This window comes from Xiphophorus hellerii, chromosome 18 (assembly GCF_003331165.1).
Source record: "Xiphophorus hellerii strain 12219 chromosome 18, Xiphophorus_hellerii-4.1, whole genome shotgun sequence".
NCBI classification, from domain to species: Eukaryota; Metazoa; Chordata; class Actinopteri; order Cyprinodontiformes; family Poeciliidae; genus Xiphophorus; species Xiphophorus hellerii.
In genome coordinates, this window is record NC_045689.1 from 20,176,833 (window position 1) to 20,191,608 (window position 14,776).

Sequence of the window (14,776 nt, forward strand, 5' to 3'; positions counted from 1 at the left end):
GGGAGCGTACTGCAGACTCTGAGCTCGGTGCAGCAGCTGGTGGACATTGAGCCGTCGCCCGTCAGTGCCATGAGAATGACCCTGGCACAGGTAGTTTTATCAGCTGCTAGCATTCCCATCCTCATTCCTGACACAATCCATCCACACCACCATCATCATATCTGACTGCTGTGGTAATGCTGTATGTATTTGAACAAGTATTCAACCTGTAGTAGTCAACTAAAGCTTTACTGAAAGCGTAGTTAGTTGCCCCAAGTGACTTTCCTCCTGGACACACATTTTGACTGCCTAGGTAATTATTAAATTAAATTAATCTGCTTTGAATGGATGAAAGGATGATGTTGTAGCTTCTCTTGCCTGCTTCAGTACAGATGGAACTGTTAGTGTTGCCATGTAGAACATTTTTGTATGGAATCACTTTAGAACAGGGGTGGGCAATCCTGGTCCTCGAGGGCCGGTGTCCTGCTACTCTTAGATGTCTCCCTGGTCCAACACACTTGAATCCAATAGCTGAATCACCTCCTAAGTGCAGTCAAGTTCTTCAGAGTCCTGCTAATGACCTCATTATTTGACTCAGGTGTGTTGAAGTAGAGATGCATCTAAAAGTTGCAGGAGACCGGCCCTCGAGGCCTGGAGTTGCCCACCCCTACTTTAGAAGCATTATTTTTTATTGTGTAAGCCTTCACAGTATTAGAGAATTATGAAGCTGCGTTTAAACCACTGTTTTCTTCCCTTTCCTCTTTGTCATTATGCTGCTTGTTGTCTTAAGGACATTTAGCATCTTGAGGCCAGTTCCAGTTATGAAACCCTGGACGTTTGTGCTGAAACTCATTTTTCAGAAACTTCAATTTACCCTCGTAGGTTTCAATGAGTTTCCAATGTGAAGTCCAAAACAGATTCTCAATGTCTGCAAACCCCAGGCGGAAACTCCCACTGCTGTGGTGTCTCACTCAGCAACTTCAAGTGGGAGAAAAACTTCCCTGGCAAAATTTAAAAGGCAGAATTTTAAGCAGTAAAACTGTAATTGATGATTATGGCTCAGCAACTACTATTCTTTGTAACTTAGATGAAACCACCTCTCAAAGCTCACCGGGAAGGTGTAACTTTAGCCAATTTTAAAGGGACTTTATTGCCTCAAACCTTTTGGTTTAGTTACTTTAGAAGCACAAGAGAAAAACCAGTAGCACTCAGGATTACAACCAGGTCATAAACTTGTGATCATTTTACTGTGAGGAGGTTGTAACATTTATTGATATGTATTTATTTTAATAAGAAAAAAAAGTCTGACAGATGTGTCAAACAAAATATACAGAGGAGCAGCACATCATTTGTTTGGTGTTGAGGCTCCAGGTGAAACCATCTTCAGTGGATTGATTAGCTTTGTAGGTAAGCTGCTGCTCATCAGCATCTGGGATCACATTGGCTCTGGTGTGATCCAGAAGCAGCCTCTCAAAGCATTTCATAATTTTTATTGCATATTCTTGCAAGATGCAAGCTTAAAAAATGTCTCTAACAAGATGGAGATCTCTTGTTTTTGTCTTCCATTCTGTTCTTTCTGTATTGAACCGCCATTGAAATCCAACAGAATGGTGAAAATAAAAAAATCAGAACTGCTTGTTCTTATTTTGGGGTATTTATGTTTTGATGCGTGTTCAAAGAAGTTACAGGCAGACTCATAAGACATGAGTTGCAGTCTGTACTGCCATATAGTGCCCAACACAAAAAGGTCAAGTTCCTAAAGGGATGACATAGTTCAGAAATTGGTCTTTGTTGGCGTTTTAGTGCAGCATTATTCAATGTAGAGACAAAAAACAGAATAAAAGTACCCTTACTCTACCGCAGACACTCTGGAGTCTCAAGCCCCATTTGCTTTAAAAGGAATCCATTAAAACAGCTCTTATAGAAATGATGATGCCCTGAGTTAAGTGTGATGCATGTCTTGTGATAAATTATGTTTGTCTGGGCAGCGCTACAGCTCCACCAGCTGTGGTGACAGATCCCTTTTTTCTGGGGAAACAGGACAAGACTATGTGAGCTCTAAATGTTCCAATTAAAAATGGGTGTAGATACTTAGAACTACAATCTAGGTTTTTTTTTTCTATTTGGGGCTGCTGTTTACTCAGAATATGATTAAAAACTAAAGCTACACATGGTCAGAATGAGAGGACGACATGCAACAAGCAGCAATCTCCGATGAATGTTTACACTTTTAAATTGAAGCCTGAGTCAGCAGATTCATTGCTGCCCATTAACACACACTACTGTTTAACCGAGTGCCTCCCCATCTCTTTAACCACTGTTATTTCTACACACTAATCCAAATGAGTGTTATTATGACAGCTGAGCTTTTTATGGGAGTGCAGTATAATTCTAAATGCTTTGAACCATCCAAGTAGTTAATGTCCTCCACCACCAAATGTGTGAAATGTCTCAAAACAATTTTGTCTTTTAATTCAGCTGCATAATCTCGCATTGAAAAAAATTATAAAATCCAACCTTTAATTTGAGAAACAAAGGAGAATAAAACATCTATTTTTGAAATTAGAGTGATTGATTAGATTGATTAGAGTCAGAGGGACTTTTCAATTAGTAAGAGAAATTAGCTTCAATATCTAGGCTAAGACGATGGATTAAAATTCCACTCATAAATATTTTGTACTTATAAATATGAATGTGTAATTGTGAATTGGGTTTTGGAACCTTGTACAATAAAATAGTTGAGAATTTTATTTTTGTGCATCCATAGACAAGAACTGATGTGTGTAAAAAGATTTGTATTTGTAAAAAATAATAACACAGGTTATATTTGTTTTGTTAAGGTTTTTTTTTTACAAATACAAGTAAAAAACTGTCTAAAACTCTGTTAAGATTCTCCCAATTTCACAGAGAGAACTTGTTGTAAGTGCTTCAAGCTGCTAGTACAAATTTTGACCTGGATTTTCTCGCACATAAACAAACTCAATAGCTCCAAGGTGACCCAAACACTGACAATCAAACCTGAATTCATTGATCTCCTACTTTTTAATAAGATTTGTATGTAAAATTATGGATTTTTTCCCCCTATAATGGAGTCAGATGTCAGACTCGACCTACTATCAGGTCCTGCAAAAGCTAAACAATCTGTAATTTTTGTTGTTTTTCTGATTTTTTTCATGCTCTTTTGGCCTTTACTGAATAGTACATAGACAGGTTTTCTAAAACTGATGCAGAAGGAGAACCTGAAAACAGCACTGTCCTCAAGGAGGACCTTTGAATATTTTCTGCACCAGCATAATGTTTTTTTTTGTTTGTTTTTTCTGCATCCAGAAAGCTTATAGAAATTGACCCAATAATTTCAGTAAGGAACAAATTAGCTGACCCTCTTTCCATGGCATTTTATCTCACTGCCACTGTTTTTAATCTAGAGATCTGGAGATCTGCTTTGGTTCCTTAACTCCCCTCGAATCTCCAGCGCCCAAATGTAATTAAGCCGTAAATCTCCTGTGTAATACTTTCAGCTTCACACCTATACTTAGCTGGATTAATGCCCCAGTGTTACTGAATCAGCACTTAATTAATAGGTATGACTTGCATGAAAAGACACAGTTAAAATATTCTGTATAAGAGCATGACTCATATTTATTATCAAGTTATGAGTACCCCATCTTATGCGCTTTATGAACACAAATTAGTTATTAATATTTGTGCATCCTAAGGATCAGTTTGCATCGTTTTGTTTTCGGGTTTTTTTGCTTTCAGAGGTTTTTATTTCACATTTCTTTTCAGTTTTTCACACATAAGTACCACATTTTTTATATATATACTTGTAAATGTGAGAAGCTCTTAGTAATGACTAGTTTTACTTATTTTATCAATGGTAAGTAATTGAGACAGATGGTTGTAGTTAAGCATACATATTTTCCTGCATTTGTTTAAAACAGATCAAAGCAGCATATAAACAGAACTGGACTGTTTCTCTTCACCTCCTGCTCTCTTCATTTGTTGCTGTGCACACAAATACACACCCCTGCATTTTTCACACACTGTCAGTCTTCCACATGTGGTTTTAATAGCAGCTATTTTGATCTGTGAGGATAACAACAAAGCTTTGCAACACATGGTGTATTAATTATTTGAGAAGGAAACATTCACGCTCACATTTTCCTCAGCTTAATAACTAGCCTCAGCATAATCACACGCCTTGAGCATCTACAGTGCAAAATACAGAATCTCTTGACATTTCAAACATCTGATTACGTTGCAGCCTTAAACATACCTACCGTGTTTTATTGTGGTTTTGTGTGGTAGACCAACACAAAGTAGTACATTATTGTGATGTAGAAGATAAGAATTAACAAATTTTCCAAAGTCACCTAAACCCTTCAATTATGTTGACTTGTGAATGCAAATACCTTTACTGGATTTTGCTTGTGGGTATAATGCAATATGGGCTAAATAGAAATGCATGCCACACATTTCAGATTGTAAAGCATTTTGAAAACTATGCATCATTTTTCCTCCCACTTCACAATTAAGCACTACAGTATATTTCTCTGCCACATAACATTCCAATGAAATACACTGATGTTTGGGGTTATAATATGAAAGAGTGTGAAAAAGTTCAGTGAGTATTAATTATTTCCCTGGAACTGTAACACTGACTTTGTTCTCATCTGTGTTTACATGCCTGTGGCTGGATGCGTGTGTGTTTACCTATGCTTGTTGGTGTGTGTGGCTGTGTGTACCAGAGTCGTCAGCTGGAGTCTGAGTCCGGAACGACCGAGGAGCACAGTCTGAACAAAGAGGCCAGAAAATGGGCAACCAGAGTGGCCAGAGAGCACAAGAATATTATTCACTGCAAGCGAGTAAGGGCAAAAATGTTGCAAACATGAAGTTATTAAACTCTGCCAAGTTTATTTTTGATGTAAAAAGCACAAACACACACCTCTAATGCAAATGTCTTCGTTTAGTCTCTGGAAGAGTGTGAAAGTCATGGCCTGCCTCCCACTGAGCAGGGCAGACTAGATCTGGAGCTAAAGATCGAAGACACCAAAGAGATAATGCGGAAAGCTGAGGTGTGTAACTCCAATGAGATTTAATTCTTGCTTTTCAGATTTGTCTTTTAACTTTATATTGTGTAAAGTTTTTGGACTTGGATGGGTTTACCCCGACACTTTTACATCATGTTACATTAGATGAATTAAAAACACCTAAACAGGACTTGACATAATTATTTTGCATCAATAGGAGCATTTATTCTGAGCTGGACTGTCACAGGAGATTTGATCTTTTGGGCTCCTGGCAAACAATAAATTATTAAACTCTTTTCTCTTAGCAGCATCAGTTTAAATGACAGATGGAGACATACTGTCAAGAATAAAGTATAAAACAGTATTTAGAGATTTTTGTTTGAATTTACACGCTGATGCTGAAATACTGTGAATATATGATGCAGATATTCACAAATAAGTTTTGTTTCTCCAACACCCATTGCAAATATAAGCATTCTACTCAAGTGCTCCTGCCACCTGCTAACTAGTCTTTGACCATATGGTGGCTTCCTTCCTAACAATCGACTAATCACTTAGTTTAATCCTCCTAATCACCCAGACGGAAGTCAAAACTGTGATTCATGTCATTTTCTTGCTGCACATTCAGATCATTTAGAGAAATTTAAATGTGAAAACAAATCAACTCTTCAGATAAAGAACTAAGGTGAACATATCTGAACAGTCAGTCATAATCTTTTTCTCTGACTCTTCTTTCTGCAGGAGAATCAATTATTTATGCATTAATCATCACAGATGAGACATGTCTCACCATTAATTAGGACACTGTCGTCTCCTGTCTTTTCAACTAGATTCTGTCAGTTTTTTTGTTAACTCTTCATGGTCTAAATGTCTGAATTCTGTCCTTATTTCAACCTTATAGGTCCCATTTTTTGCCAACCTCTGTCTTTGCATGTTCAAAAATGAACCATGATGCCTAATTTTACCCTTGTTCATTGTTGTATCTTGAGAAATTTGGTCTATAAATGTTAATTTAGAGGCAGTGTTGTATTAGTGACCTTGTCCAGCTGTTAATTTTGGAACCTATTTATTATAAAGTACCACAATTTGTTCATTTACCCTTCATTACGCTCTTCTTTCCCCTGTCTAAAGTTGAATTTTAGCTCTTTTGCTCTTGCAGGCGATCATTTCTCCCATGAATAAGTTGCTAAATAATTGATGTGCTCATTTCATACAGATGAGCTAATCACAGAGTTCTGAGTTTATAATTATAAAGGCAGGACAAAAGATATTACTTAGATTTAATTAAAGCATAATCTAGATGCTGATTTGACCACCCCTCCTTCTTCTGAGGTCAAGTATTAATCTCAAATGTTCTTCTAGTGTTGGTGTTGGCTCTTTGTTAGAAACATAGAGACATACTGTTTCAGTCAGAGGATTACATGCTCTCATCATGGACAATTATCATCTATTAATTAATCTAATGGATTTTTTAAAATAATTTTTCTTCGGGTGAAACGTTCCTATGCCATGTAGTTTCAGTGGAATTCAGTGGGTGCACAAGTTTGAGTTTATTATGGATTTGCTCTAATCTTCACATTATGAAAATGATAAATATAGGCTTAAATATATGCATGCAGCCTCTATCTTGCACCTCAGTCATAGCTAATTAATGAGGTTCAGTCATAATTCTGGCTGGGTATTTGACCAATCTCTCGGGCAGATGCTAGATTTCATTTGAATTCACAATGCTGAAAAATCTGGAAAGGTTATGGAAATAAGAAAACTGGGTATGAAAATTTTTTTTATTTTAATTTTTTCCTCTTTCATATTTTGAGGGACAGACATCTTTTACATAAATTCAGTACACAAAATACATTAATTAAAATTATATTGTTTAATAGGCACTGCTGCTTCACAAATGTTTCTATTTTTGGGCTTATTTTTGTCATGGTGTTTGTCTCAGAGTGGTTTGAATGGTGTCTAAAAAAGCTGGACATTGATGATTTGTAGACATATTTGGTGCTTCTCTCCATCATTAGGTTTATACAGGTTGGATGAGAAGGAGATACAGAAAGTGCCTCCATGGTAGTTTTTTGCTGTAGCACCCAACAAACAATCTGTCCTTGTTTAAATATTTATGCTGAGGAAGGTCTTGCCCTGAAATCCATTTTTGCCAGTTCAAACACTACTAATATGTGCTCCTGGGGAACCGATTGAAAGTCTCGTCTCATAATGAAGTTGCATCAGGCCGGTATCAACACAGTTAGTAAGTTAAGAGGAAGAGACATGAGCACAGTTATGAAAGAATGACACCTATATTTTGTCATTTTGATCAAGCATGTGGCAGTTCACCTCTCCATCTGAAGTTAAAGAGCTACTTTTTAATATAAAAATGTAAAAATTATAAAAATTTATATAAAAATTTTTTTTTATATAAAATTGTCTTTTTAAACGACTAGTGCCTATGTACATTAACTTGCACACAAAAAGCTTCCATTTCATAGGTTAGTGTATCTGTGCATTTATGTCGTTTGAGGTTTTCCCTTCAGGTTTTGAATTCACCTGAATTCTGCCCACATTTACAGTCCTCTGTCCTGATGTCCCTGTTGGTTACCATGTATTGTCTTCAGTTGTATTTTTCTCCTGCAGCCACTCTCCCCTGGTCTATCGTTCCATCTAGTTTTCCACTTTCTTTCAGTGATGATTGTATCGATTAACGCTCCTCAGCCAGACTGATTGTCTGACTTGAAGCTGCCTGCCCACCAGCGATCACTCCCACTGCTAGCTGCTTCTATTGAGCTATGCTAATGACGCACTCCTGATAGCTCTCTAAAGCAGCAGCATAAGGCAGTGTAAGAGACGATGTTTCAACTTTTACTATCAATTTTGTATCTTTGGGGTCTAGTAGAGTGAGCCAACTATGGTCTTTTTCATCTGGTATTCATTGCTGGTAATAGAAAAAAGCAGTACACTTCAATGGAGCATGTCTCTATTGATTAAAGTAAGCGAGTCTGACTTAAGTTCCCTGTGCTATTAGCCTATCAGCTATCCGTCTGCTCTGTCAGCATTAGAGGGAGAGGAAAGAAGCTGGAAACAAAAGAGTAAATTGATAAAAAACAGGTGAGAGAAACCAAAACTGAGGAGAAAGGATCAAAGATGGAAGAACCTCCTTCATGTGAAAACCAACAATCACTCAGCTGGCTGTTCCAGCGTTATTGCATTCTCTCATTTAGAGCGCTCAGTGTTTACAGCGCATTAAAAGAAACTGGCAAGTATGATTTCTTATAAAGGTCACAACATGGGACAAATGTATCACTTTTGAGGTAAAATTAATTCACAGTTTCCACTTAGGGGGAACACTACCAAAACAGAAAATAATTCAGCAGAAACTGAAATATGTTTTACCATTTTTTTATCACTTCTTTCTCCAAAGACAATAAAGTTGAAAGCTGAGGCTCGATTGGACCTTTTGCGACAAGTTGGAGTGGCTGTAGATACCTGGCTGAAGAGTGCAATGAACCAGGTTTGTGATTGGGGTTTTTTCCGGAGGTGTGAAAAACACACAAGATGTCTGCGTGCATGTGCTTCACCTTCTCACTGCCTGAGTTGTTAAATTAAGTGTGAAATATAGGGTGCTGTATGTGTGTTTTATAAAGACCTTTTCAGTGAGTGTGTGTGTCCCTGTTTGTCTCTCTCTGTGCATGCTGTAGGTGATGGAAGAGCTGGAAAATGAACGCTGGGCCACCTACACTACCCACGATCCCTCACTGTCGGTGAGACACTTTCCCCTCACTCTTTGTGTTGCTCCAAATCAGCATGTTTGAACCTTTTGTTATGAAATAGGGAGTTTATTTCTAAAATGTCAAAACTGTGAAAGGACTTGGCAGATCCAACTACTTTATGACTGCACAGATGTTAATAGTAATTTGTAATTAATATTTATTTTTAACACCTTTATTAGAACACAGTGCAATGCACATCCACACAAAAGTACGACAATACTAAAAGTAAAAGGTTATAAAAAATATTAGACAAAATAAAAATGCCCAGCCAAAATAAAAAAAAACACTGTTCTGTGCAGCCTAGGAGATGGTTTTGTTCTTTCAGTAAAATTTTACTTTGTACATATAGCTCTATTTTTTATCAGTCAGCTTCAAAGAAATAGCTTTGAAAGTCCTTTTTTTTTTTTCTTTTACTATATTAACTAGATTTGTAAGGCAGTTCCATTTCAATTAATCCAAAACCTTAAAAGCATTTTTTGTACAATATGTCCATCCATCCATTCATTCATTCATTCATTCATTCATTCATTCATTCATTTTCTGTACACCCTTCTCCCTATTGGGGTTGGGAGGGGTGCTGGTGTCTCTCTCCAGTGAACGTTTCGGGCGAGAGGCAGGGTGCACCCTGGACAGATCGCCAGTCTGTCACATGTACAGTATAATTTATGGCTTTTCAAGGCAAACTGGCATCAGTTTGTTTAGAAAATAAGAGATTGTAAATTAACTCCATAGTATCTGAACAGCGTATCTCATTTAAGAGATGATGCTTCATCGTCAGATCTTGACATTGTGTCATTTTCCTCCAGCAAGGCAACATCAAGAAAAGCTACATTTTCGGATGTTTATCTTTTTGCAGATTTTTTAGTCAACAAACTGGATTAATCTAAAAGTGCAGGGTTTCTTTTTAACTACATTTAAAAACAATCAATACAGTCTACAGTGGAGTGTTTTTTTTCACTGCATATACAAAACTGTTAGGGTTTTCACATTAGCTTTACTTTGAGGTAAGTACTTCTTTGCCTAGAAGAATTATCCCGTAGAGAAATTGTTTTGTGTTTTTTTTTTTCTTCGATGGACGTGTCTGCGTCTGTCAGTCAAGGTGACTAAAGCGTAGTCTGCCTGCTCTGTGGGAATCATTTGGCATTCTGCTCACAGGATATTGCAGCTATCAGCAGAGAGGAAGAGGGTGAGACATTGGGGTGTAAGGAGAACAGAGAAAACACAGCGAGAGGGAGGGAGGAATCTTGCAGGAGATAAATGGAAAGAAGTGTGGACAATAGGTGGAGTTGTGCGCTGCAATGGAAGAGCGGTGGGAGACAATTACTGAAGCATGACAAAGAACGAGAGAAGTGGTGTGATGAGATGCAGAGAGGGAGTGGTGAGGTGAAGGTAGCAACACAGTGATAACGCTGAACTGAAACTGGATGCAGGGGTGAAGAAAACAAGAGAACAACATAATGCCACTATATGCTGCAAAATCCATCCTGCCTGACCCTAAACATTGCACTGACTTACAATCTAACTGTGTGACAGTTTCAGAGTACTTCCAAGTAATCTGCTAATATTAAATAAATTGCTTTATGTAACTGTGTCATAAAGTATACTACAAATGTTGTCTGAAAGCCATTCATCTGATTAACAGTATCCTGCTGATGTATTCATACCTCTTAGACGTTTTCACATTTTATAAAATCGCAATGTATTTTTGGGAGATTTTATGATAGACAAGAGCTGTGTATAGCCACCATTACAAGTAAAAGCTGAAAAGTTGTATGACTTACAGTTCCCAAGTCAATTCAGGTATGACTGACCATTTCTTCCTAATATTACAGATTTGTTAAAGATTGTTTTTCAGCAGTTTTAGGTTTGAACTTTAACTAGGCCGTTCTAATATATCTTTTTGATGCTTTGCTCTAAAACACTCCACTCTAGCTCTGGCTGTGTGTTGATTGTGTTTAGCTCCAATCAACAACCCATCAGGTTCCATGAGCACTTTGTTACCAGAAATTGCCCTCATCTCTTAGCAACAGATCAACAACAAATATTATTGTTTAAAAAACATAATATTTCCTCTGCTCTTTTGAAATACTACTTATCTTACACTAAGAATTCTGCAGTTGGTGAATCTTGCAGAAAAGTGAAAATGTTTTCTGTTTGGTCATTGGTGGTAAATATATTATAAAATAGACACTCAACACAAAAGTAAAAATCTGATTTATACTTTGTTGCAGTTACTTACCAGAAAGAAACGCTCCTCTCTTAACACCAAATTAATAACAAGTACCCATATTATTATTGTTAATAAAACATAAGGTCTTTTGAAATACTGCTTATCTGCTTAAACACAACAAATTTAGAGTTGGTAAATTTTGCAAAAGTAAAAATCAAATGTTTACTTTGTGGCGTTCGGTTACCAGGAAACTCGCTCATCTCTTAGCAACAGATCAACGCCAAATATTGTTATTGTTCAAAAAACATAAGATTCCCTCTGCTCTTTTGAAATACTACTCATCTTACACTAAGAATTTTGCAGTTGGCGAATCTTGCAGAAAAGTGAAAATGTTTTCTGTTTGGTCATTGGTGGTAAATATATTATAAAACAGACATTTAACACAAAAGTAAAAATCTGATTTATACTTTGTGGCAGTTCGTTACTAGAAAAACACGCTCCTTTCTTAACACCAAATTAATAGCAAGGAATATTATTGTTTATAAAACATAAGCTCTTTTGAAATACTGCTTATCTGCTTAGACACAACAAATTTAGAGTTGGTAGATTTCGGAAAAGTGAAAATCATATGTTTACTTCGTGGCGCTTGATTACCAGGAAACTTGCTCATCTCTTAGAAAAGAGAATTTTTTATTTTTTATTTTTGTCATTGGTGGTGAATATATTATAAAATAGACATTCATCACAAATGTAAAAATCTGATGTATACTTTGTGGCAGTTCGTTACCAGAAAAAAACGCTCATCTCTTAACACCAAATTAATAACAAGTAATATTATTGTTCATAAAACATAAGTTCTTTTGAAATGCTGCTTATCTGCTCCAGGGGTCTCAAACTCCAGTCCTCGAGGGCCGCAGTCCTGCAACTTTTAGATGTGCCTCTGCTGCACCACACCTGAACAAAATAATTAGGTCATTAAGGCTCTGGAGAACTCATCTACACAAGGAGGAGGTCATTAAGTCATTTCACCCCAATGTTTTGTACCTGTGGCACATCTAAAAACTGCAGGACTGCGGCCCTCGAAGCCTGGAGTTTGAGACCCCTGGCTTAGACACAACACATTTACAGTTGGTAAATTTTGCTAAAGTAAAAAGTCAGATGTTTCCTTCGTGACACGGTTACCAGAAATCGCCCTCATCTCTTAGCAACAGATCAACAACAAATATTATTCTTTAAAAAAAACTTAAGATTTCCTCTGCTCTTTTGAAATACTACTTATCTTATATTAAAAATTCTGCAGTTGGTGAATCTTGCAGAGAAGTGAAAATGTTTTTCTTTTTTATGATTGATGGTAAATATCTTATAAAACAGACAGCACAAAAGTAAAAATCTGATTAATACTTCGTGGCAGTTCGTTACCAGAAAAACACTCTCCTTTCTTAACACCAAATTAATAACAAGGAATATTATTGTTTATAAAACAGAAGTTTTTTTGAAATACTGCTTATCTGCTTATGCACAACAAATTTAGAGTTGGTAAATTTTACAAAAGTAAAAATTTATGTTTACTTAATGGCGCTTGGTTACCAGAAATTGCCCTCATATCTTAGCAACAGATTAACAACAAATATTGTTATTGGTCAAAAAATATAAGATGTGACACTCTTATTTTGACAGCCCAAAGTTATTGTCTGTTTAGGAGCATCAAGTTTCATAAGTCATATGGCACATACTTTTTTTTGCTTTTCTGAAGGTGGCGTCACTGTAGTTCTAAAATTCTGCTCCGCCATCTCTGTAGTTCTCTGCTCTCCTCAGTGTTCTATTGCTATGGTAATTAATCCTCTCTGAAAACTGTCATGTGTGAGTGAGACAGAGGGGCGGACAAAGTTCTATCTCTGTTTTGAGCCTGACACAAAACACTGTCAGTTAGGAGTTTTTTTGTTTTTTTTTAATTTGGCTCGTTTTCCTCTAATTACTTCGCCGTGGTTACTTGAAATGCCAACAAAAGGCATACCTCACGGGATCGAGCCGCACATTTTGAAATGTACATTGTGAGGCACAAACCCACAAGTCTCTCAAGCGGGCACTGCCTTCATTACAACATAACTTTCATAGTTATTACCTCCAAGACCAATAAAAGCTGCCATTGGTCTTGCTCTCAGCAGCACCACTTGCAACACTGAGATCTGATGGGTGATTTTTATCCGGTTATTACTGAAATACATGCTGGATTTTTTGCTTCAGAGTTGGAATTGGATCTGTCTCACAGACAGAGCTGCTGGTTTCTTTGTTTGTTTGTTTTTAATCCACTTTACAGAGTAGATAAAAGTAATCTAACACAACAAACTTGCAGACACCAAAATATGTCCTCGATAAATAACTGGACATCAGGTTATGCTTTATCACAGCCAGAACTTCCCTCCCTTCTTCTTCATCTGTAACTTCCTCTTTATAGTGTGGTTTCTGTCAGTGGTTTAAAAAGTCTTCCACATCCAAGGAGAATAAATTGGCTCTAAATGTTTAGAGTATAGTTAAAAACATTATCTCCTTCAGTCAAGTGTGTTACATCTGAACTTGCAGAGTGCATGTCAGTCTCCGATCCACCAGTCAGCCAGCCAGATTTCTATAATGGGCTCTAATCTGATCGGCGTGTCCAATACTAAAATATTTTTTGCAGCACATAATGCATTAACCAACAACATGTATGTTGTGGCACATTTGAAATAAAAACATCACATAAAGGTTCTGATTAATAGATGGGGATAATTTAATTATTACTATGGATTACAATAGAGTCTTTTAAATTTAAAGACTCTATTGTATACGCTTCAAAAAAATCTATATTACCATGGCGTGGTCGTTGCGCAGGATTAAAACGCACGACCCATGTACAGAGACGTCAGTCCTCGACTCAGCCATTATTGGTTTGAGTCCTGACCTGTTGACCTCATGTTTTCCCCTCTCTCTCACAACCTGTTTTTCTGCCACTTCACTATTGAAGAAAGGCCACTAGAGGCAAAAGATCTATATTGCTATCTCAGATGTGGGAAAAAAAGAAATTTGACTGGAAAAACCTGATTGGTGGAGCTTCAAAGCCAGAGCTTGTTTGATAAAAAATGAAGTATCTCATGTTCTTGTCATAAATCTTAATGCTTGCTGTAGAAATTTGCATTGAGTCTAGCTTGCTGTGAAAATTGATCAGATAAAAAAGCAATTATTGTAAAGTTGTTCAAAAAAAATTGCTTAATCACAGAAACTTCATATGCTCTGTGTTTTAGCCAGAAAAATGTGCTTGCTGGAATCATGCCAAACATGGTTTGGTTCAAAAGAGAGTGTTACTTAAACTCCTTCTGTCAGCCAGTATTATTACCTCCAAATAAATAAAATCCTTCATCATCGTTTTGCATCAAATAGACTTCACAGGTTCTTGTTTCTCTTTTTTTGTTTTTTTTTAGTCATAGTCCTTTTTTGTTCAAGGTTCTTAAAACTGTTTTTTTTTTTTTAGTTTGTGTGCAATATGTTGATCTGAAGTGTTATTTAGCCTTTATAGTGATGTTTCCAGTGAAAGAGACTATATTGGCTGCTTTAGGTAATACAGTCAGAGTGTGTTGTGATTTTTCCCAGAGCGCTGCCCAATACTGACATTGACCTGCTGACATGCAACGTCGATACAGGAGAGCCTGCAGCATCCACAATACTGATACTAATGTAGACCTAGGCCTGTCGCGATAAACGATAAATCGATTAATCTTACGATAAATTAAAGCTATCGACGTCATTTTAATTATCGGCACTATGTCTCTTCCGACCTTTTTCTCTTTCAGCTAATGAGA

The 14,776-nt window shown here is 36.8% G+C and overlaps 1 protein-coding gene across 4 annotated transcripts in view; it reads left to right on the plus strand.

Moving 5' to 3' along the window:
• fchsd2 (FCH and double SH3 domains 2) overlaps positions 1-14,776 on the plus strand; it is a 62,606-nt gene that overhangs the window by 38,052 nt on the left and 9,778 nt on the right. For 2 of the 4 annotated variants that reach the window (XM_032590834.1, XM_032590836.1), the window contains exons 11-15: positions 16-90; positions 4,728-4,844; positions 4,950-5,054; positions 8,425-8,514; positions 8,702-8,764. In XM_032590834.1, coding sequence (XP_032446725.1) covers positions 16-90; positions 4,728-4,844; positions 4,950-5,054; positions 8,425-8,514; positions 8,702-8,764 — 450 coding nt within the window. The remainder of the gene's footprint in view (positions 1-15; positions 91-4,727; positions 4,845-4,949; positions 5,055-8,424; positions 8,515-8,701; positions 8,765-14,776) is intronic. The other 2 variants (XM_032590835.1, XM_032590837.1) reach the window with 1 other exon arrangement.